This window comes from Pipistrellus kuhlii, unplaced genomic scaffold, assembly GCF_014108245.1.
Source record: "Pipistrellus kuhlii isolate mPipKuh1 unplaced genomic scaffold, mPipKuh1.p scaffold_m20_p_4, whole genome shotgun sequence".
Classification (NCBI taxonomy): Eukaryota; Metazoa; Chordata; class Mammalia; order Chiroptera; family Vespertilionidae; genus Pipistrellus; species Pipistrellus kuhlii.
In genome coordinates, this window is record NW_023425540.1 from 70196460 (window position 1) to 70217491 (window position 21032).

General features: G+C 40.3%; 1 protein-coding gene across 7 annotated transcripts; it reads left to right on the top strand.

The window, feature by feature from the left end:
• Nucleotides 1–3240: 3240 nt before the first annotated feature.
• On the top strand, nucleotides 3241–20187 carry ZNF655 (zinc finger protein 655). 7 transcript variants are annotated; one of them, XM_036409986.2, is made up of 7 exons: nucleotides 3241–3375; nucleotides 4306–4468; nucleotides 5560–5645; nucleotides 6029–6155; nucleotides 13623–13727; nucleotides 14439–18344; nucleotides 18378–20187. In XM_036409986.2, the coding sequence occupies exons 2-6, from the start codon at nucleotides 4333–4335 to the stop codon at nucleotides 15827–15829; spliced, it is 1845 nt and encodes a 614-aa protein (XP_036265879.1). In that variant the 5' UTR covers nucleotides 3241–3375; nucleotides 4306–4332; the 3' UTR covers nucleotides 15830–18344; nucleotides 18378–20187. The 7 variants fall into 7 exon arrangements, with proteins under 7 accessions (XP_036265879.1, XP_036265880.1, XP_036265881.1 ...); XM_036409987.2 differs by lacking the exon at nucleotides 13623–13727; XM_036409989.1 differs by lacking the exon at nucleotides 3241–3375 and having other exon boundaries at nucleotides 4414–4468; nucleotides 5764–6155.
• Nucleotides 20188–21032: the final 845 nt, after the last annotated feature.

Below are 21032 nucleotides of genomic sequence, written 5' to 3' on the forward strand. Positions count from 1 at the left end.
ATGGTTTCACAAAACAAAAGTCATTGCTTCTCTGGGTACCTTAATTATGCATTGCCACTTGAATGGGCAGTAATTTCAAATAGACATTCTTTCCAATCCCAGAAGTTATAAGATTCTGAGCTTGGCTAATGTTTCCAGGGAGTTTTCATAATAACAATAATAGAGTTATTATAGTAAGTCAAATGTGAGGCATTTTTGCTGTCAAAATATTATCAGAATAATGATGACTTTTACTATTACTTCGTGAGTAGTTCAAGAAACTTCATCTTTTATAAAACAGTAACTGACACCTTGAATGACTGTTACACACTCTAAATTCTAAGACATGTTTGATGTCGAATTGGTTTGGCTCAGTGGATAGAGCGTCAGCCTGCGGACTGAAAGGTCCCGGGTTCGATTCCGGTCAAGGGCATGTACCTTGGTTGTGGGCACATCCCCAGTAGGGGGTGTGCAAGAGGCAGCTGGTAGATGATTCTCTCTCATCGATGTTTCTAACTCTCTATCCCTATATATTTTATTGATTTTTCACAGAGAGGAAGAAACATTGACCAGCTGCCTCTTGCACACCCCCTACTGGGGATGTGCCCACAACCAAAGTACATGCCCTTGACCAGAATAAAACCTGGGACCCTTCAGTCCGCAGGCCGATGCTCTATCCACTGAACCAAACCAGTGCCAGCAATATATATATATATATATATATATATATATATATATATATATATATATATATATATTAAAGAACAAGACAAGTTTGAGCACAGCAATGGAAAGCCCACAAAAGGAACAGCCACCTGCTGCAGAGGCTACCAATGACGTGATATTCCACGCCCTGAAATGTCCCATTCCTTATGAAGTTTGATAGGAGCTTTGACCTTGCTGTGTTTGCCACTGTTTTTGCTTTCTACTTCCCCAGGACTCTTCAATAATCCACTTGAGTAGGTCTTTGCTCCTTATAATTAGTTGGTTCCCTGACCTATAATCCTCTTGAAAACACTGTATTCCCAGAACTTTTTCCTCCAGATACTCACTCATATTTCTGTCCAGTGTTTCAAGTCATCTCTAAGAGCCATTACATTATTATGCATTGTTTTCCTTTGTATAAACCTGCCCTTTTCCCTCTACCATCACCCCTATTTTTACATTAAAGAGATTGCAGGTAGGTTATTCAATGCAGCTGAGTGGGTGTTTTTTCCATTTATGTAGTGTGTGCGGCAAGGACTTTGGGGACATTTATAATAACGCCATTCTTTGCCTAATGACCTACTGGCACCAGGTACCCAAAGTGGCCTGGTGGTGCTCTGTTTCCAGTTCAGTGGGACGCAAGGTATCTCCTAAAATAAATGTTCTTTAGAGAAACTGGACCAGAACTCAGTAGACTCTAGGTTTGGAGATAGGAAACCCAAATTCCACAAATGGATTACCGGGTGCCACCACTGTTTTGACCCCCTGGTTCGTGTACTCATGTAGTCTTCCTATTATAGACATAATACCATATATGTAAATAATTGGTTCAGTGCATATCAAAGCATGTACCATCTTCCCAACTATGCAAGGTGCTACATCTGATATGAGCAACTTAGCTTCATCTTCAATATGTGCCTTTCCACAGTTCTCTCAGGCTAGCTATCCTATATAATAAAAGGATGATATGCAAATTGTCCCCTCTACCAGGAGTTCGACCAAAGTTCGACCAGGGGGCAGAGCCAGCCCTCCAACTGCCTGTGGACCTTCTCCCTGGCTGTTCCCACCCTTGGTATCGCTCCCCATCAGGGGTGGGGCAGGCTGGCCAACCTCCCATGTCCCCTCCCCTGGATGGCCTGGTCTGATTGCCCCTGATCAGGGCAGGCCAGCCAGACCCCCCCTTACCTGTGAATAATGAGTAAGAACCATTAATTCTGTGGTTACACACTCATTGTCACACCTCCTTGACTATAAAATAGGTTCCTTAGTTTAAGGTATGTCTAATGGATAAGGCATCCTGTAAGCTCACAAATGGTGCTAGCATTGACAAAGTAGTCAGACTTTTAGAGCATGTATCAATTTTAGTGTGATATTTTACTTCTTTTGTATTGATCCATGCCTAGTGCAATGGTGGGCATAAAGGAAAAATTGTAAGGTGCTCATACATTTTCTTCAAAGCTATATAGTTTACCACAAAAATCACAAAATTTGTGAGTTGGTTGTTTCCATCTGCATCATGTAAGGAAATCATCGAAAGAAAATTTTGCTCAGAAGCCAAGTAGTAGCTATTGTTTCTTATCACTCTTTTTAAGGATTGATACCATTGATACTCAAGGAGGAAATAAAGTAAAGGTGTATCAGAATCTCTGAGGCTGATGTTGTTTAAAAAAAAGATATACAATGCCATAGTTTTGTTCTTATTTAATTTGATGTGACATAGCGTTAAAGGATAACGTTTGACTTCTGAGCTTAAAGCAATACTACCTAAATCCCTTCCAAATCACTTTTAAAAAAAAAAAATATATATATATATATACCATTTTCCCGAAAATAAGACAGTGTCTTATATTAATCTTTTCTCCCAAAGTTGCGCTAGGTCTTATTTTCAGGGGATGTCTTATCTTTCCATGCGCTAGGTCTTATTTTCGGGGAATATATATATATATATATATATATATATATATATATATATTTTTTAAGACACTTGCCAGTTCCTAGCAGATTTAGTTTCACAAGACATCACATTCTCTGAGAATCCATGAAATCATAATACCTTAGGGTAGGGGATTCTGTTCAGCAGGCCACCCTGCCTGTCCTAGTTCTCCCTGCTTTCCCTGTCCCTGTTTCTGCAGAGGCCAGTCTTTCCCCCAGGAGTGTGGCTCTCTCCCAGTCTCAGTTTCTCTCTTTCCACTCCTATTTGCTCCATGCCCCAACTCCAGCCAAGAACCTTAGTAGATTCAAATCCTCGGTTTCCTGTGCACCTCCTATAATCAGGGTCTTCAACCCTCTCTTTAACCAGTATTCTGTACCCTGGTGCAGGCTCCCGACTGGCTGATTCAAGCAGGTCCTCCTCTCCAGGTAGCCTCAAGGGTTGGCTGGAGCAGGGGAGGGCCTGCGGGGCGCTTCCCAAGCCGGGGCAGTCCCAGTCATGACTGGGGTTCGGGCTACAAAGGCAGCCAGCGGGCTTGGCCGGGGAGGAGGGCGGCAGGGCCCACAGCCAGCTCGGAGGTTCCCACGCCTCACCTGAGGGCCTCCTCCGGGCCCACATCCGGGGCCCCGCCCTCTGCGCCCGGAAGTGCCAGCGAGAAGCACCGCCCTCCCAGCGGCGTAGAGCGACTCCCCCAAGGTCCGAGGGGCCGCGAGCGAAGGTGTCTGCGGCAGGACGGCAGCCTGGCCCGCTGGGGCGCCCGGGTGAGTCCCCGGGAGCCATCGTGGGGTCGCGGTAAGGGGCGGCCCCAGGTTTCAGCCTGCCGGGGAGGAGGCGGCGGCGGCGGCGGCGGGTCCGGCCGACGGCGGTTTCCGTCCCCGGGAGCGCGCGGGCCCCCCGGGGGTGCGAGGGCCTGTTTCCCCTCAGCCCGGCTTCGCCCCGCGGCCGGAGGGCCCCGCTGTCAGCACCCGGGGGCCGTGCCCCGGTGCCAGCCGGGTGACCGTGGCCTGCCCCGCCTTCGGGGGCCATGTTTTCACCCAGCGGGGCCGTGGGAGGAGGGCAGCGCCGGGAGAGGCCTGACCACCCGCCGCGAGGGCCTTGCCGAGGGCTGCGGCGGGGGGACCGCCCTTTGCCGTGAGGGGGACCGGACCCTGCCGCGTCCTTGGGTCTGGAGGGCACCAGGCCCGTCCGCCTGGGCCGCGGCTCTCCCCTGGGTCCCTGTCGGGATTGAGGGAAGAGGCCTGCCCACCTACCTAGTCCCGAGTCGGAGAAGAGTCTCATCCCCAAAGGGGGGTTTTTGTTATTAGCCTGTGAGACTATAGGGTAATTGAAAATGGGCTGACGGAGTGTTTACCAAGTAATCCTAAGGGGCCTACTCTTAAAAAAAAATAAAAAAAAATGAGTAATCCTAAGTAGCCTATATCTCTGGATACAGACAAATTTGAAAGAAATTTGTAAATCTCAGCTATTTTAAACTTTTTCTCACAAATCTTTACTGTATTAAATGGTACTTTCTTGATTTTTTTTTTCTTTTTTGGAAATGCCACACACTCGTAATTTAGGTGCTTGATCATTATCAACTATTTTTAATGGAGGATTGATAGTGTCTAAGGTACTTTTGCTAAGTGCTCAGGATATGAAATCACGGGCTGTTTTGACTTATTGAAATAATTTCTCCTAATCTCACCCCACAGTGATGGTCATTGCCCTCCAGAACAGGGATGGAGGAAATATCTGTCCAGGAAGCAGCAGGATCACCAAGGGTCCGATTTCAGTCTTTGGAGACCCGGTCTGAGGGTCTCTCCCCAGAGCCTCAGTTCCTGCAGGACACCGACATGGAACAGGGACTCACTGGGGGTAAGGCAGAGACAGCTCCTAAGTCCAGGAGAAGGGGAGTGTAGAGGGGCTTCTGGGCCTGGTATGAGAGAGGCCAGGGACTCCGATAAGAAGATGGTGTCTTAGAGGGAGGTCTGGAAGGGAGGGGCTCGTGGGCCTCAGTTCAGTACTGGTCTTGGGCCCCTCTGTTAAGGACAGCCTGTCTTTCCTTAATAGGCAGAATGGTAGTCACTCTGCTCCAGCTGCTTTTTGATGATATAATCATCCCAGTCGCCACATCCACAATCATTTCTAAGATGTGCCGGTTTTTGGCCACATCTCACAACCCTTGCTTGGCTTTCATTTCCTCTTAGGCTTAGGGCTATCCCTCCCCCTCTTCCCTTCACTTAGTATCTTCTCTCCTGGATGACCTTTCCCTGCTTTGCCTCAGGCCATTCTGTTGCAACTGCAGTGTTTGTGACTAACTTAATTGTGGTCGAGAAAGAACCTGTTCGTGGTTGAGCCCGTATGAATGTTTACGTGTCTTATATTGATTATCCAATAACATTTTTATGTATTACATAGGTAGGTTGATCTGTCCTGTACTTCCTTTGTCCTGTGATCTTATCTCAGAAAACTTGTAGCCAACTGCAGTGAACTACAGTGTGTCAGCAACACTAGGAATGCAGAGTGCTGTGGGGCATTGTGGGAGTGTGGATAGGATTGTGAGGAAACAAATGGCCATTCCTTATTCTTAGCTGCTTTACATACTAGTTGCAGAGATAGTTTCCATTCACAAGATAAAGGCTTAGTGATTATAGAACAGTGTCTGGGAAAGGGTCAGAAATCTATTAGGTAACTGTGGCTCTTGACAAGTCGCTGTAAGTTCTTATGCTTTGCTTTGCCCATTTGCAAAACGGGTATATTGTTTAATATCCTGAATCATGGGTCTAAACTTTTGTAGTAGGACATCCAAGTGCTGAGAAGGAGCAGAGTAGACACACTCAATACCTGACAAATGTCCATTGGTTTTACTAGAATGTTGATGTGAAGAAGGGTCCTGCTGGCTCTCTTCTGTAAGGGAGCCCTGGGCCAGGGCTGCTCTCACTCTTGGCTCCTTTCTCCTCCCTTAGCTTCACCTGTTCCCCAGGTGCCTGCTCTTCCCCACGAGGGAAGCCCAGGAGACCAGGCAACTGCACTCCTGACAGCCAGGTACCAGGTGAGCTTAGGAACCTTCTTTTCCTCAGGGATTGTTGATGCTTATTGAGTGTGGCCCTTCCCTCACCCCATCCATAAACCTTGCCTAGAACTTTTTTAGTAACAGACTCTGGTTTCAGAACTGATCCTCTTCAGAGACCTGGACGCCACACAAACCATCTTCCCAGCTTCTCAACACCACCAGAAAACAGTTTCTTCTTTCTCCCTAGGGTTTTGATGGGGGCTTATTGTTAAAGGGTTATGGGATTTATTCCCTAGATTCTAATCCGTTCTCACTCCCCCCTGACAAATACAGACTGGAGTCTCTATATCATCTCCTTCAGTCTCTGGCCATGATGCTATAGTGGCCTTATTCCCAAGAGCAGCCAGGCTGTATTATTTCAGGAGTTTGTGACATTCGATGATGTGGCTGTGCACCTTACTCGAGAGGAATGGGGATGCCTGGACCCTGTTCAGAGGGATCTCTACAGAGAAGTGATGTTAGAGAATTATGGGAACGTGGTCTCACTGGGTAAGGACTTCTTTTTATTCATTCAGTTGACCTATTGGGATTTCTTTACTGAGTAGGTGTGAGGTCTCTGAGAAAATAGAGTTTGGCTCAGATTCTAGGTCTAAGAACCTCTGAATCCTCTATCTTTAAGGTCATCTCCTCTGGGAGTGGTTTTCCTTTGGGGATTTCTAGATGAGACGTTCTACTCCTTATTCTGAGTTAATGGTTCCTGCTTTTATGGGGTATCTGTTCCCTGTTAGAAAAGGGAAGCTTGCTTGTGCTTTGCCTAAGTTTTCACCTTCGCTATTTTATTTAAATTTAATTTTTATTTTATATGAGAGAGACTGTAGGACCTCCCAACCTATAATGAGACACTTTCTTTCCTGGTAATTCAGTTCCTTTGTATCTGAGATTCCCATTTTCTTTGGAAGAAGAATGCCTTTTTTAAAAAAATATATTTTTATTGATTTCTTACAGAGAGGAAGAGAGGGATAGAGAGTTAGAAACATTCGATGAGAGAGAATCATCGATGAGCTGCCTCTTGCACACCACCCCTTACTGGTGGTGTGCCTGCAGCCAAGGTACATGCCCTTGACCGGAATCGAACCTGAGACCTTTCAGTCCCAGGCCGAAGCTCTATCCACTGAACCAAACCGGTTTTGGCGAAGAATGCCTTTTTTTAAAGATAAGCTTAAATCCTTCTTGTTGAGTAATCTTTTACAAGAGAGATTACTAAATTCACCTTCAAGCAGGCAGAATTTGAGAGACTTCATTTAAAGGCATGACTCACTGTTCATACATTTCAGTGAATCACCAGATGGTAATCCTAAATAACCTCATTCCTAGCAGCAGAAGTCTCAGATTTAAACCAAGTCTCTGCTTTGTCATTTGGTGGTATATAGTAGGCTGCCCAGATTAGGTAACCTGTGGTGCTGTGGAGAAACATTTTTATCAGTGGGGGGTTGATAGCCCCCTTGATGTAAGCATTGCTCCTTTCCTCTCTCCTCCTCTCTCTCCCTTTTTTAAATTTATTTTTTATTTTATTCTATTTTTAAATTTCTATTATTTATTTTATTTTTAAAAAAAAGTATTTATTGATTGCAGAGAGGAAGGAAGACGGAGAGAGAGATGGAAACATCAATGATGAGAGAGTATCATTGATCGGGTGCCTCCTGCACGCCCCCCACTGGGGATTGAGCCCACAACCCAGGCATGTGCCCTTGGCCAGAATCGAACCTGGGACCCTTCAGTCTGCAGGCCGGCACTCTATCCACTGAGCCACACTGGCGAGGGCTTTTGTTGTTGTTGTTACCTGTCTCTGCTTTTGTTCTTTTTTATTTATGTGTGAGTTTAATGAAGGTTTTTCTTTCCTCTCATTTTGCTTTGCCTATGCTGATGGCATCTAGGGTTGTTGCTTTGTCTCCTTGACTACACTCAGGATTAAAGAGGTCTTCTTCTCTGGGGAGGCAGCCTGCCCACTGGGAAGGTTTTAGCGTGTTTTCCATTCGTGGCTCTTTGATCTTTGTAGGCATACTTCTCCGTCTTCCCACCACCCGGATTCATAGTGTGAATTCCTGCCCGGCCCTGAGTCATACCCAGGCAAGTGCTTTCTCTGGAGAAACACTTGCAGTCCTTTCAGCAGGAATCTCCAAGAGATGGCCCAAGTATCGGCTTCCCATCGATATTGCTCATCCCCGCTCGGAAACTACTTTTCCACAATTATAAGATATTACACTTGATTGATGGAATAGATGCTCCCAGGATGCCACCACTATGTAAATTTCAGCTCCTCAAAAGACCTTTGTTAAGTTTCTAAAGGGCCAAGGAAACTCCGTTGCCACCAGATGCATTTTGTATCCTGAATTTTGAGTTCATTCAGAAGCCGTGGTTGGTGGTCATCTACTTGTGTTCTGAGAAACCACCAAGTTCAACTCCAGCTCTTCAGTTCTGATGTTTTCATTTTATTTTAGAATGTGGAATGTTTGTTGCATGCCCCCTCCTTTCTGTAGTGAACAGGACCTGCTCCTTCTGATGCTTAACTCTCTTGTGACCCCAAGCTTTCTTTATATTTAACATTCTAGTCGTCTTCTTTTGAGTCCCTGTGGCCGCCTCCAAGATCCTGACTTTTCCCCCTTTATTATTTGTTGCTAAACAAGATTGATACATTTACATGATCTTTTCTGATTAAGTGTTCCTTAGCTCTGTCCTTGCTAGAGGGGAAATGGGAAGGCAAGAGAGTTCAATTTCTTTATTTCAGGGCATCAAATTGAATGTATATTTAACAATTTTGTATACTGTAAAGTGATATGTAATTACAAGATACTATAAATTTTATCTAATAATAACATAATTTCCAACAGTTCCCCTGTCTACTTTTTGGAGTAAAGCAACTTCTTAGCAGCTTAATCAGCCGAAAAGCACAGCATGCTAGTTAACTGAATTTCGTTCAATTTTCTCACATCTCTTCATATACACAGGACACTCATGCACATTTATACACATCTGGGCACACATGCACACAAGAAATCCTCATATTCAGTTTGCTCTTGTGATAGGAGCATCTCCTTAGTAATTATTTTCTATTTCCTTGGGAAGACCTTTCATATTTGTGGGTTCAGCAAATTCCATGTGAATTTTAAAGTTATACACTTACTTAACTTAGCTTAATGTTGATATTATAAAATAATGACTTTTATAATTCAGTCCCTGACTTAGCAGCCACACATCTTTTTTCCCATGGCAGTAGCTCTTTGGTGTATTTGTCACAGACATCAGAACTTTGGTCCTTTGGTTAAGTGCTTTGAATATATTGTAGTAAATAAAAGAATATGCCCTCTCTGGTTTGGCTCAATGGGTAGAACATTGGCATGCAGATTAAAGGTCCTGGGTTTGATTCCCATCGAGGGCATGTACCTTGGTTGCAGGCTCCTCCCTGGCCCAAACCCTGGTCGGGGTGTATATGGGAGACAACCAATGTTTCTCTCACATTATTGTTTCTCTCTGTCTTTCCCTCTCTTTTTCATTCTCTTTAAAAGATCAATGGAAAAATATCCTCGTGTGAGGATTAACAAAAACAAATAAATAAACCCCAAAGTATAGAGTATGAACAGCTGAGTAAAAGAGTGAAAAAGTTTAGAAAATCATAATTTTTATTACCAAATCTAAAAAGAAGCATACTCTATTAACAATGTATGAATTACTGGCCTGAGGGTCATACCCAAAGGAAAGTTATATGTGACTTAGTGTTTAAAATTAAATACTGGACATTAAGACTGGGAAAGAGGCCTGGATTGCATTGCAAGTGAGACAGAGTGCTGGGTGCTTGATTAGATGATAGCATTAGGAACATGTTTATCAGAATGCTGGTTCATGATAAGTGAGTTTATCAGGAATGTTTGGCACATATCCCCTAACTTTATATATTTTTTAAATTTTTTATTGATTTTTTACAGAGAGGAGGAGAGAGGGATAGAGAGCTAGAAACGTCGATGAGAGAGAAACATCGACCAGCTGCCTCTTGCACACCCCCTACTGGGGATGTGCCCGCCACCAATGTACATGCCCTTGACCAGAATCCAACCTGGGACCTTTCAGTCCGCAGACCGATGCTCTACCACTGAGCCAAACCGGTTTCGGCTCCCCTAACTTTAAAAACAATATATTTTATTAATTTTTTACAGAGAGGAAGGGAGAGGGATAGAGAGCCACACCAGCCAGGCAAAATTTTAAAAATTTAGAGGCTTGAGCTACAAAAGAAATCTATGCAAATGCTATTTTTAAGAGCACAGAATTCGACCTAAATTTAGGAAAAGGCATTTATTTTTATTGATTTTAGAGAATGAAAGGGGGGGCGGAGAGAGAGCAAGAGAGAGAGAGAGCAAGAGAAACATTGATTTGTTGTTCCACTGAATTATGCATTCATTGCTTACATCTTCTATGTACCCTGACTGGAGATTGAACTTGCAAGCTTGGAATATATGGAACACACTCAGAACTACCCATCCAGGGCAGGAAAAGAAAGACCAATGGCAAGAAAACCTGCCTTAATGCTTTCTAAGACCCTTAGTGTGGTAGAGTAGAAAGAATATAAACTCTGGAATTAAACTTGGGTTCCAGTTACCAGCTGTGATACACCGAGAAAGTATTTAAACTCACACTCATTTTCTTCACCTATAAAACATGAAAAATAGTGTCTTCCTTTTGGTTTGTGCCAAGGATTAAGTTAGATTATGTTTATAATTACCTGGCTCATGGTAGTTACTCAAATGCTTGTTTGAAAAGGACAAATGATATGAGAGTGTTCAAATTATTTCTTTACAAGTGCAATTTCCTCAAATTGAATATTGCTCTGACTGTGCCTAGAGTTTGGATTTTTATTATAGTTTTTATTTTTTATTTTTTTGGCACTAAAGATCTCTTAGAACCCTTTTAATGAAAACATTCATGATTCTAAATCTTTTGGATCCTGGTTCTCCAATCACTATTTCTATTTTTTTTATTATGTTTACTATTTATTCCATTATCAATATATTGGTATTCTGTTCTCTTTCTATACATATTTTGGAGGAAGGAATGGATTTCATTCACAATTTAAAAAATATATATATTTTATTGATTTTTTTACAGAGAGGAATAGAGAGCTAGAAACGTCGATGAGAGAGAAACATCGACCAGCTGCCTCTTGCACACCCCCTACCAGGGATGTGCCCGCAACCAATGTACATGCCCTTTACCGGAATCGAACCTGGGACCTTTCAGTCCGCAGACCGACGCTCTATCGCTGAGCCAAACCGGTTTTGGCTCATTCACAATTTTTTTACTAGTAGATTATTTAAAAGCCAAGTTCTAAAATAAGACTAGGGTTATGTCCTAGCTTAACCACTTATGGACAAGTTAATTAACCTCTTTGAATTTTAGTTTTCCTATTTTTAAATGGTTTTAATAATAGTGACTACCTCATAAAGGTATGGTCAGTATTATGTGAATGCAAGTTTGTACAGCTCATGGTATGGTACTTTGTACCTACCACCTGCTTAGTAAACCATAGCTTAATATTTTGATGATACAGATGACTTTAAGTCCATATCATGAACTCTGTTTTCTTCTGAACTTCAGCCTTGTATATCTAATTGCCTATTAAGCATTTTATATCTTTCTACATTACCTTAAACACAAGTCCAAAACCAAACCTCACATTCCACATTGAGATGATCTTTTTTTGTTGTACATTTGTGACTTAAGTGTAGGTATAAAGAACCAAAATTTCAGTTGTCAAATACTTAGAAATATATATTTTAAAAATATATTTTATTGATTTTGTACAGAGAGGAAGGGAGAGAGATAGAGAATTAGAAACATTGATGAGAGAGAGTCATCGACCAGCTGCCTCCTGCACACCCCCTACTGGGGATATGCCCGCAACCAAGGTACATGCCCTTGAACAGAATCGAACCTGGGACCTTTCAGTTCCCAAGCTGATGCTCTATCCATTGATCCAAACCGGATTCGGCAAATACTTATAAATATCTTAATAAATATCTCAAAAGTAGAAGTTGCAAATTATGTTATGAGAATTCTAAACAGAAGAGTTGCTGCTTCATGCCACAATGCCACAGTAACTTTTTTTTTTTTTTTTTAATATATTTTATTGATTTTTTTACAGAGAGGAAGAGAGAGGGAGAGTTAGAAACGTTGATGAGAGAGAAACATCAACCAGCCGCCTCCTGCACACCCCCTACTGGGGATGTGCCCGCAACCCAGGCACATGCCCTTGACCGGAATCGAACCCGGGACCCTTCAGTCCACAGACCGACACTCCACCACTGAGCCAAACCGGTTTCAGCGCCACAGTAACTTTTTTTAACTTGCAAAACTATTTCATTTGACATGGGGGACCTTACTAAATACATGTCCAAAAGAACTCTATGAATGCCCAGCAGGAACTCAGAAACACAGTAAATAAAAGACATTTATATCTTTTTTCTTTTTTTTTTTTTTTCTGATCACTCTGCTCTTTAGACTCTCACACAGAATCCCAAGAGGGCAGCTGTTTATATTTTCCAAGCCCAATGCCCTTTTAAAAACATTGACTATTTGTTATATGTCGATACTTGGACACAAAATTGGCACTCAATGAGTAGCTTTTAAGTAAGTGAATCAAAAGAAATACAAGATACAAGCTACATGGTCCCTGCAAGACACAAGCTACATGATCCCTGCAACCAGGTAGGGATGATGATACCTGAAACCAAGTAAAAATTCTATAAATTCCATTATATAGTGACATATCAGGATAAGAGGAACAAATAAATTTTGTAGACATTCAGTAAGTGAAGAGAAAGGCTTTTGGAGATGAGAGGCTTGAGCTAAGACCTTGTATGTGTGCTACTAGAAGCTTTCTGGGTTGAAAACATGAAAAAAAAAAATGCCCCTTTCGCCGAGACCAGTTTAGCTCAATGGATAGAGCGTCGGCTTGGGGACTGAAGGGACCCGGGTTCGATTCCGGTCAAGGGCATGTACCTTGGTTGCGGGCATATCCCCAGTAGGGGGTGTGCAAGAGGCAACTGATCGATGACTCTCTCTCATCGATGTTTCTAACTCTCTATCTCTCTCCCCTCCTCTCTGTACAAAATCAATAAAATATATTTAAAAAAAAAAAAAAAAATGCCCCTTTGATACTATAATAGTTCTGGCCCTTCAGAAGCAGACTGCCTCTTACTTTCACTTTAAAAGAGTTTAGATCCTAGCAGTCCATTATGCAAGCCAGGGAAAGACCATTTTATGTGAAGATGCACTTTTATTGCACTTTCCTCACTATATATTATAATTATTTGTTTATACTTGTCTCTGCAGTTAAAAGTATAAGGTCCTTGAGAGAATGGGCCTTATTGGCTTGAGCCCTTTATCCCTGACATACTTTGGATAGAGAGGGCATCCCATAAATGTTTGTTTAATAAATATGAATGTAAGCTCCTAATGGGAGAGAATGTGTCAGATTATTCTTTGTTTGAATTGAAATGAATTGTTTCTTAAGGGTTATCATAAGAATATTTACTCAGTCTTTACTGATTCTATTGCTGTGGTTCATGTCACATACAACAGATGCTTAAATATCCACTTTTCTTTAGGTTATTATACTTTAGTTACCTCAATTTTGATCAGGTTTAATACAAGATTCATCTAGAGGCAACTGGTGAGGAGTGCTAATGATAATTTCTGTGAAATTATCCCATGCACAAATTCCGTTGTTTGAGTAATGTTTAAGTGAATACCTTTGCTCCCAAAAGTCATAAACTTGTTCCTTGACATACTTCTTTATAGAGCACCAATAGGAGTTCCATATAGAGGATCTTTGCCACTTTCAAACTCCAGGCCTTCCTAGTGTTTCTAAGAATTTACTTTTTCTATTAACCATAAGTTAAGAGAAAAAGTGGCTGGTATGGTCTCTGGGGACAAATTGCCACATCCCATTTCCTTCTCTATGAGCAGGATTTCCAATTTTCAAGCCTGATGGGATATCTCACCTGGAACAAGATCTACAGGTCTTTGATTTGGAAACTAAGAATAGAGGAGTCTTAAGAGATGACTACTCAGGTGAGTAAGGCAGAATCAATCAGATGGAATTAGCCCTGTTGTTGAGCCAAGTTGTAGCTGCTTTGGCAATCAGAATGGAGAGCTCCTCTGTATCCCAGAATGGATAATTCTTTCCTTTTCTCTTCAGTTTTTTTTTTTTTTTTTAAATTAATTTTTAGAGAAAAAGGAGACAGCAAAATATCCATGTCAGAGCAAAACATTGATCAGCTGTCTCATGCACACCCCCTACTGGGGATCAAGCCAGCAACTTGGGCATGTACCCTGACTGGTGAATGGAACTGGCAACTTTTTGGTGTATGGGATGCCAAACCAACTTAGCCACACTGGCCAGGGCTTCCCTTCAGTTTTGATGAACTCTTTGCATTTATTTTGTCCCTTATCATCCATAAGTTGTAGTAGGTCCCTATTCAAGTTGCTTGTCTATAATTTGTTTGAACTATTTCTCTATTTTCTCCTTTGAAATACCTTAATTGATTTTCTTACTCTGCTGAAAGTACCTTCTGTTTCTACCACATTCTGAACCATTTAGAACCTACCATACTTCTATTTATGCCCTTATATCTGCTGTTGAAATTTTGTGCATATGTTTCAGAGTAAATAAACTTCTCTAATCCAGATAGATACTATATTAGCTTTTTCCTCTCTGAGTTTTCTTTTTCTAAGTATAGGGTACAGATTACATTTGAATTTTCTATTTATATATTGCATCAGATGGAGGAACCAGAGAAGAGAACAAGCTGTTGATTCCTAAGCAGAAAATTTCAGAAGTACATTCATGCAAAATGAGAGTAGGAAGACTCAAAAAGGATGCCGGCCAAGTTCCTGACACTAGAGAAGTGTATAAATCTGAGGACAGATTAGAAAGGCTTCAGGAAATACTAAGGAAATTTTTATTCCTGGAGAGAGAGTTTAGGCAAATAACAATCAGCAAGAAAACTTTCACCAGTGAGAACAATGAATGTAATGAACCTGAAAAAAACTTCAGTCTGGAATCTACTCTTGATACAGACCAGAGAGATCTTAGAATACAGAACATTGATGATATTGATAGGTATGACATTAGCCTCAACCAGAATTCAGCTGCTGAGAAACGTGAACAAGTAAATCTAACACAGGATTTCCAAAGTAATGAATATAAAGAAAGTTTAATGGATCTTTCCCACCTTAATAAATGTGAGAGCATTTTCACCACTGAGAAATCCTATAAATGTGATGCATGTGAGAAAGTCTTCCATCAGAGCTCAGCTCTTTCTAGACATCAGAGAATTCATACTAAAGAGAAACCCTACAAATGTAAAGAATGTGAAAAATCTTTCAGTCAGAGCTCAAGTCTTAGTCGACATAAAAGAATACATACTAGAGAAAAATCCTATAAATGTGAAGTGTCTGAGAAGTCCTGTGAATTACCTGATAAATCCTCTACTCAGAGCTCAGGCATAATGAAGCATAAGAGGATTCACACTAAAGCAAAATCTTATAAATGTAGCAATTGTGAAAGAGTATTCAGTCGTAGTGTACACCTTACACAGCATCAGAGAATTCACAAAGAGATGCCCTGTAAGTGTAATGTATGTGGCAGTGACTTCTACCATGCCTCATTCCTAGTCGAACATCAGAAGGTTCACTGTGAAGAGAAAGCCTATGAATATGAATGTGGGATGACCTTTACTAAACATCAAGGAGCTAGTCTCAGAGAAAAGCCCTATACATGCACTGAATGTGGAAAAGACTTCAGATTGAATTCCCATCTTATTCAGCATCAAAGAATTCATACAGGAGAGAAACCACATGAATGTAATGAATGTGGGAAAGCTTTCAGTCAAACCTCATGCCTTATTCAGCATCACAAAATTCACAGGAAAGAGAAATCCTCTGAGTATAATGATTATGAGGAAAGTTTTAATCATAGCTCAGATCTTGTAGGACTGCAGCAAGAAGTCCTCACCAGAGAAGAAGCCTTTGATTGTGATGCATGGGAAAATAACCTCATTCAAAGAGCACAACTTGTTCAACATCAAAGAATTCATACCAAAGAGAAACCTTATGAATGTAATGAACATGGGAAGACATTTAGTCAAGTTCAGGCCTCATTCAATATCTGAGAGTTCACACCAGGAAAAATTGTGAGTACTGAATGTGATAAAATCTTCAGTCAGCTCAACCTTTTCATCATTGGAGAATCCACCCCAGAGAGAAATCCTCTGAATGTGATGAATGGAGGAAAGCTATTAGTTTTAAACTTTTAATTGATGCCTGCAAACCCATACCAGAGAAAACCTACAAATATATTGAATGTGGTAAATGCTTCATGTTATGTTCATAACTTAGTCATCATTGGAGAATTCATACAGGAATAAAAGCCCATCACTGTAAAGAATGTGAAAAAGCCTCAGTCAAAGAAAATAACCTTTTCAGCATCAAATTCATTCCATGCAGAAAGCCTATGAATGTAATAAATGTGTGTGTGTGTGAAGATTCAGTCATATTTCAGTCTTCATTCAACATCAAAGAATCCATACCCAAGAGAAGCCATTGAGTATAGGAGTTCAAGTCTTTTTTCATCATCAGAATATCTACACCAGATCAGAATCTGATATAACTCAAGTGGAAAAAATTTACTGCCTTATTTCAGGCTTTACTCAATATCAAAATATTGGAGGGACAATTGTTGATTATTTGTATATGAAATCATTAATATATAGTCCCGATCTTTTTGATTGCAGAAGAGTCTAGCCTGAGGAGTGACATGGTAAATGCAGTGCTGTTTTCTCATGGCATTCTTTAATATAATAGGTGTTGTAAAGTTAACTATGTATACTTTATTTATGGAATTCATTTAAGCTATTTTTATTTTAATATGGCCTATAAACATTTTTCTTGAAATTGGTATGTATTGTTCTCAGTTTCCCTAAGATACTGTAATTACACCAATGTTAAAACGTATCAGCATTTGGAAAGTAGCTCATTTAGTTCTCCACCCAAGTTCTCTCCAAAACAGACTATTAGGCCTGCTTTTTTTCTGGGGACCCTAATTCCTATTTGTTTCTAGCCACAACAATTGGATTCCTGTTGATTTCTCCACTCTCTTAAGCGCCTTCAAATGATGATTTCCTAGTTTTAAGCTTTTCACCAGCAGGTATTCCATCCCTACTTGATGTCACTGTTCTGGTGTCTTTTTTCCCCCAAAGTAAAGCATCCACCTTTAAAAAAATTGGATTTCTACATCCGGTTTACCCATGAGTATGAACGATTCTGTCTCCCTTGAATTTATGACAGACAGCTAAACATTTTCAAGTGATGCCCAAATTCTTAGCTGCCTTGTTTTGCATCCACAGCCTACTAACAGAGATAAGAACTCCTAGTGGTGTTAAAGCTACATTCATTCAGCATCTACTCTGCATGTTTAAGTTTAGAAATATTTTATATACTTCCATTGAAGGCCAGCAAAATGCTCGGGCCTGCTTTTGATAGGGCAAAACATAAAGAACATATACTAAAAGATCAGAGAGCTTCATAAGGTAGAGAGCTCAGCCTTCCAACAAAGATATTGCTGTTCTTATGTAATATCTCTAGGGAGAATATTTTAAGAGAGTTGGTAATTTTGTTCCTGGTAAAATTTTAACCAATTAGATTGTTTTCTTATCTATTTGGATTTCTACCCTCAATATCCCCTCATCATTCTAGCACAATATTTGAAGTGTGAGGGCATTGTGTATACTTATTCATTATCACATTTTTATTTTTATTTTACTAGGTCATATAAAAGAACATGATTTTCTTGATTGATAAAAGTGATCACAGATGTTGGGTCCAGAGTTCAGGGTCACCATCATAACACCTAACAACAGTTTATGATTCTTTAGATGATGTCAAAGCATTTTATTATATTTTTCCATCTTAAGTTTCATAATATTTTATAAATAAGACAAGTGTTATTTAAAATTCTAGTTGTCATTCCAGCAGTTGAGACCTTCATAGTTCAGATGTTATAATATTCATGAGGGATCCTCAACAAATATATAAAAATGTATTGCTTGTCCTATAAGCATTTTATGGCTAACCTCTAGGATAGTTCTACCAGCATATTTTACCTCTTAGCCATCAGCAAGCATATGATCTAATCAGGGCAAGGTAGGAATCTAAATGTAAAATCAAATGAAAATGCATGTTTTTTTCCTGTCAAGGAATGTGTATACTCATGTATAGAAACTAATAGTCACTTCTGGGGATTAAGAAACAGAGGATGAGGTAATCCTTAAATACCAGAATGTATAAACATGCCATGTATGCATTTGGTTTAGGAATGTGCTTTTTTACTTCCACTTGAATAAAAGTGTATTTGATATTCTGCAAATCTCTTTCAAATAAAATCTGAAGGCCTTAGCTGGAAGCATTGGGAAATTTTGGAATCACCTTTCTGGCTGCAACTCAGTTCCTTACACATACTTGCTTCATAACAAGAGTAGATCGTTCTCCTGTATACTGATACTTACTCTTCCACAGAACTCTTGAGGAATAAAGTCTGAATATTTAGGAATTAAAGGATTATTCAATTGGGATGGTATCAGTACATAAAGTATGAGTAAATCATTTGAGGTTTCAGTTAAAATACGGAGAGTGAATGTGAGAGAGAGAGAGAGAGAGAGAGAGAGTGTGTGTGTGTGTGTGTTTAAATAAAACACATTTTTAAAAATTAGAATAAAGGAACTTGCCAGTTTAAGCTACCAATAGAATATGAGTTTGTGTTCTTAATTGTTTTAGTCTTGATGCTGGAGAGCTAAGAGAAGAAACCTATTAGTTGAGGGACACCTAATTTTATCTACTATCTGCCCACCCACCTACATGTGCATATTCAAACTTAATCCTCACAAATCTGCAATGGAACAAGCTTCATTTTACAGAACTGAGGTACAGTGAGGTTAAAGAACTTGTTAGGATCACATAAGTTCAAATTCAGGTGTGTTTGACTCCAAAACTTTCTATCATCATGCAGTTTGTATTAGACACCAACCAGGGACATTTTCTTTGATTGTTCTTCATTCCCTGTTGTACCCCAGTGATTCACTATATTAGTTTGCAACTCATCCTAAATGCTCTCAAAGCTCTCTGGGATACTAGGAGAAAATATCCCAATATCTTTTAGGTTGCTAATCAGAGACCCTTCCATGAATAGGCTTAGACAATTTTGACAGTGACAGGTCACAGATCAAAGCTCTCTAGTTCCTGTCTCCTGCTCAGTCTCCTCCATTCCCATCACTAGATTTACATTTCCATTTTCAATGCCCAAATGTGCTCTTAATTTTTGTTACTAATTAGAACTTGCTGATGGACATTTATTCTTACCAAGATTTACTGTCACCTCTGGTTATGTTATGTGGAACAAAGCAGTTATTGGGAAAATCAAGTTTGATTACTAGGTTCTAGCTTGAGCAAAAGAGTATCCAAATAGAGGTAGACTAGAGAGATATGTGGTACACTGGAAGAAGTGCAAGGAGAGTATTTCAGGCAAGAAAGATGATGTCAGAAGGCCTACAAATGAGTGTATGGCATTTTCAGGGTAATATATGAGCTTTCTGGAGAAATGCCTCATGCTAGGAAATAGTATGAGGGTTACTGATGAAGAACGAAAACTCATAGGGTGTCATCTCAGCAGAGCATAATGGGATTACCACAACTAGAAATGTAATTACCTGTCCATTCAATAATGCATTTGCCAGACATTGATATTCAGTGTTCAGTTAAACTAATAAAACGAATGAAACTATCTACTGAGTAAAAAGAAACAGATTAGTTGTCTAAGCAATAGCTTTGGAATTAGACATACCTGTGTTTGAATTTTGCTGTTTACTAGCTGTGTGACTTAGGAAATTTTACTTAGTCTCTCTAGTTTTCTTGTCTATACACTGTGTTAATAGCATGGAAATTAAAGAGATAATGTAAAAGGTACTGGTCATATAGTAAGTGCCAAATAGTTACTAATATAAATACTATTATAAAAACCAGTAAAAATAGAAGACAGATGTTTATATAGAAGATAGAGGGAATTAATGAGCAAGCATTTAACAGTGTAGGACTGGCATTGTCCAGAATGGGATACCCTGGGCTTGGAGAACTTAAATGACTAGAGAAAACATCAGGCATCCTTGTCTGTGGTAGGAACTGCCTCTTGACAGGCATTCCCTGTTGGGAGCCGGCAAACTGACATATGTCTCATCTAAAATTTATATCATATGAGTTCACATTTTCAAAATACAAGTGCATAAAGGAACTATTGTTTAATACAAGACTATACGAATGATTTCACTCAGAAATCAGATGGTGCCCTGTATAAGTCATCAAGAAAATAATGCTGGAATTTTTTTATTTTGTTGATGCATCCTATTCACTCCACTTACAGAAAATGGTTAACCTCTTGTGTTTGTATTTCATTCATGTTTATAAATTTACAACTTGGACATAATTACATGTGTCTTGTCTTTTTTTCCTTTTCTGCAGTTGCTCATATTACAAATCTTCACCCAGTATTTCTTCATTGTCCTTCCTAGATGCAGTTAGACATCAGGCTCTGGTTTGAGCAGACCAGGGTTCAAATGCTGCCTCCTTGCTTACTGGCATATAAGATGGTAAAAATTACTTCATTGGATTGTTGTGAGGATTAATGAGATAATATCAGTTGGTATAATATCCACAGTTGGTAGCTGTTATTTCTGAGTTTAGAGGGAATCTACCCTTATAATAACTCATTGCCTTAATTCCTTTTCCAGCTTTAACATAAGATGTGCCATGGGCATATCTGTACTGCAGCTGCAGTAGGGTCTTTGGACCTCTCTAAGGTTTTTCTTTCTCATATTGGTATTGGTATCAGCATGTTCCTCCTGTTTATTTATATGCTCCGTGCAAAACTGGTAGGGACTGGGTTGAAGGGACAAAGAGAAAGACGGACTAAGGGCCTTCATAACCTGAATTTGGGCTCAGTGGGTCATCTGATCTGTAATTTTGAAGGAGGAGGTGAGGTGGGTGGTAAAACTGCAGGAGTCAAGGGGAGGAGGCAAATAGAGTGCATACAGGGTCAGAGGGGATGAAAGAAATTTAGATCCTTGGTCCACTTAGTAATATAGTGGACAAATAAATCTGTTCCAATCTCCTACCATTCTTTCTGGGGGAAGGACAAACACCAATTTAAGGTCTCTGCCTCCACGTGGTTCTGGACCCAGATCCCAAGTGGCCTCTAAAGAACCCACAATCAAGATTAGAGCAGATTAGACTCTGAATTGCCTAGATGGGACCTGGAGTGCATGCCTGTGT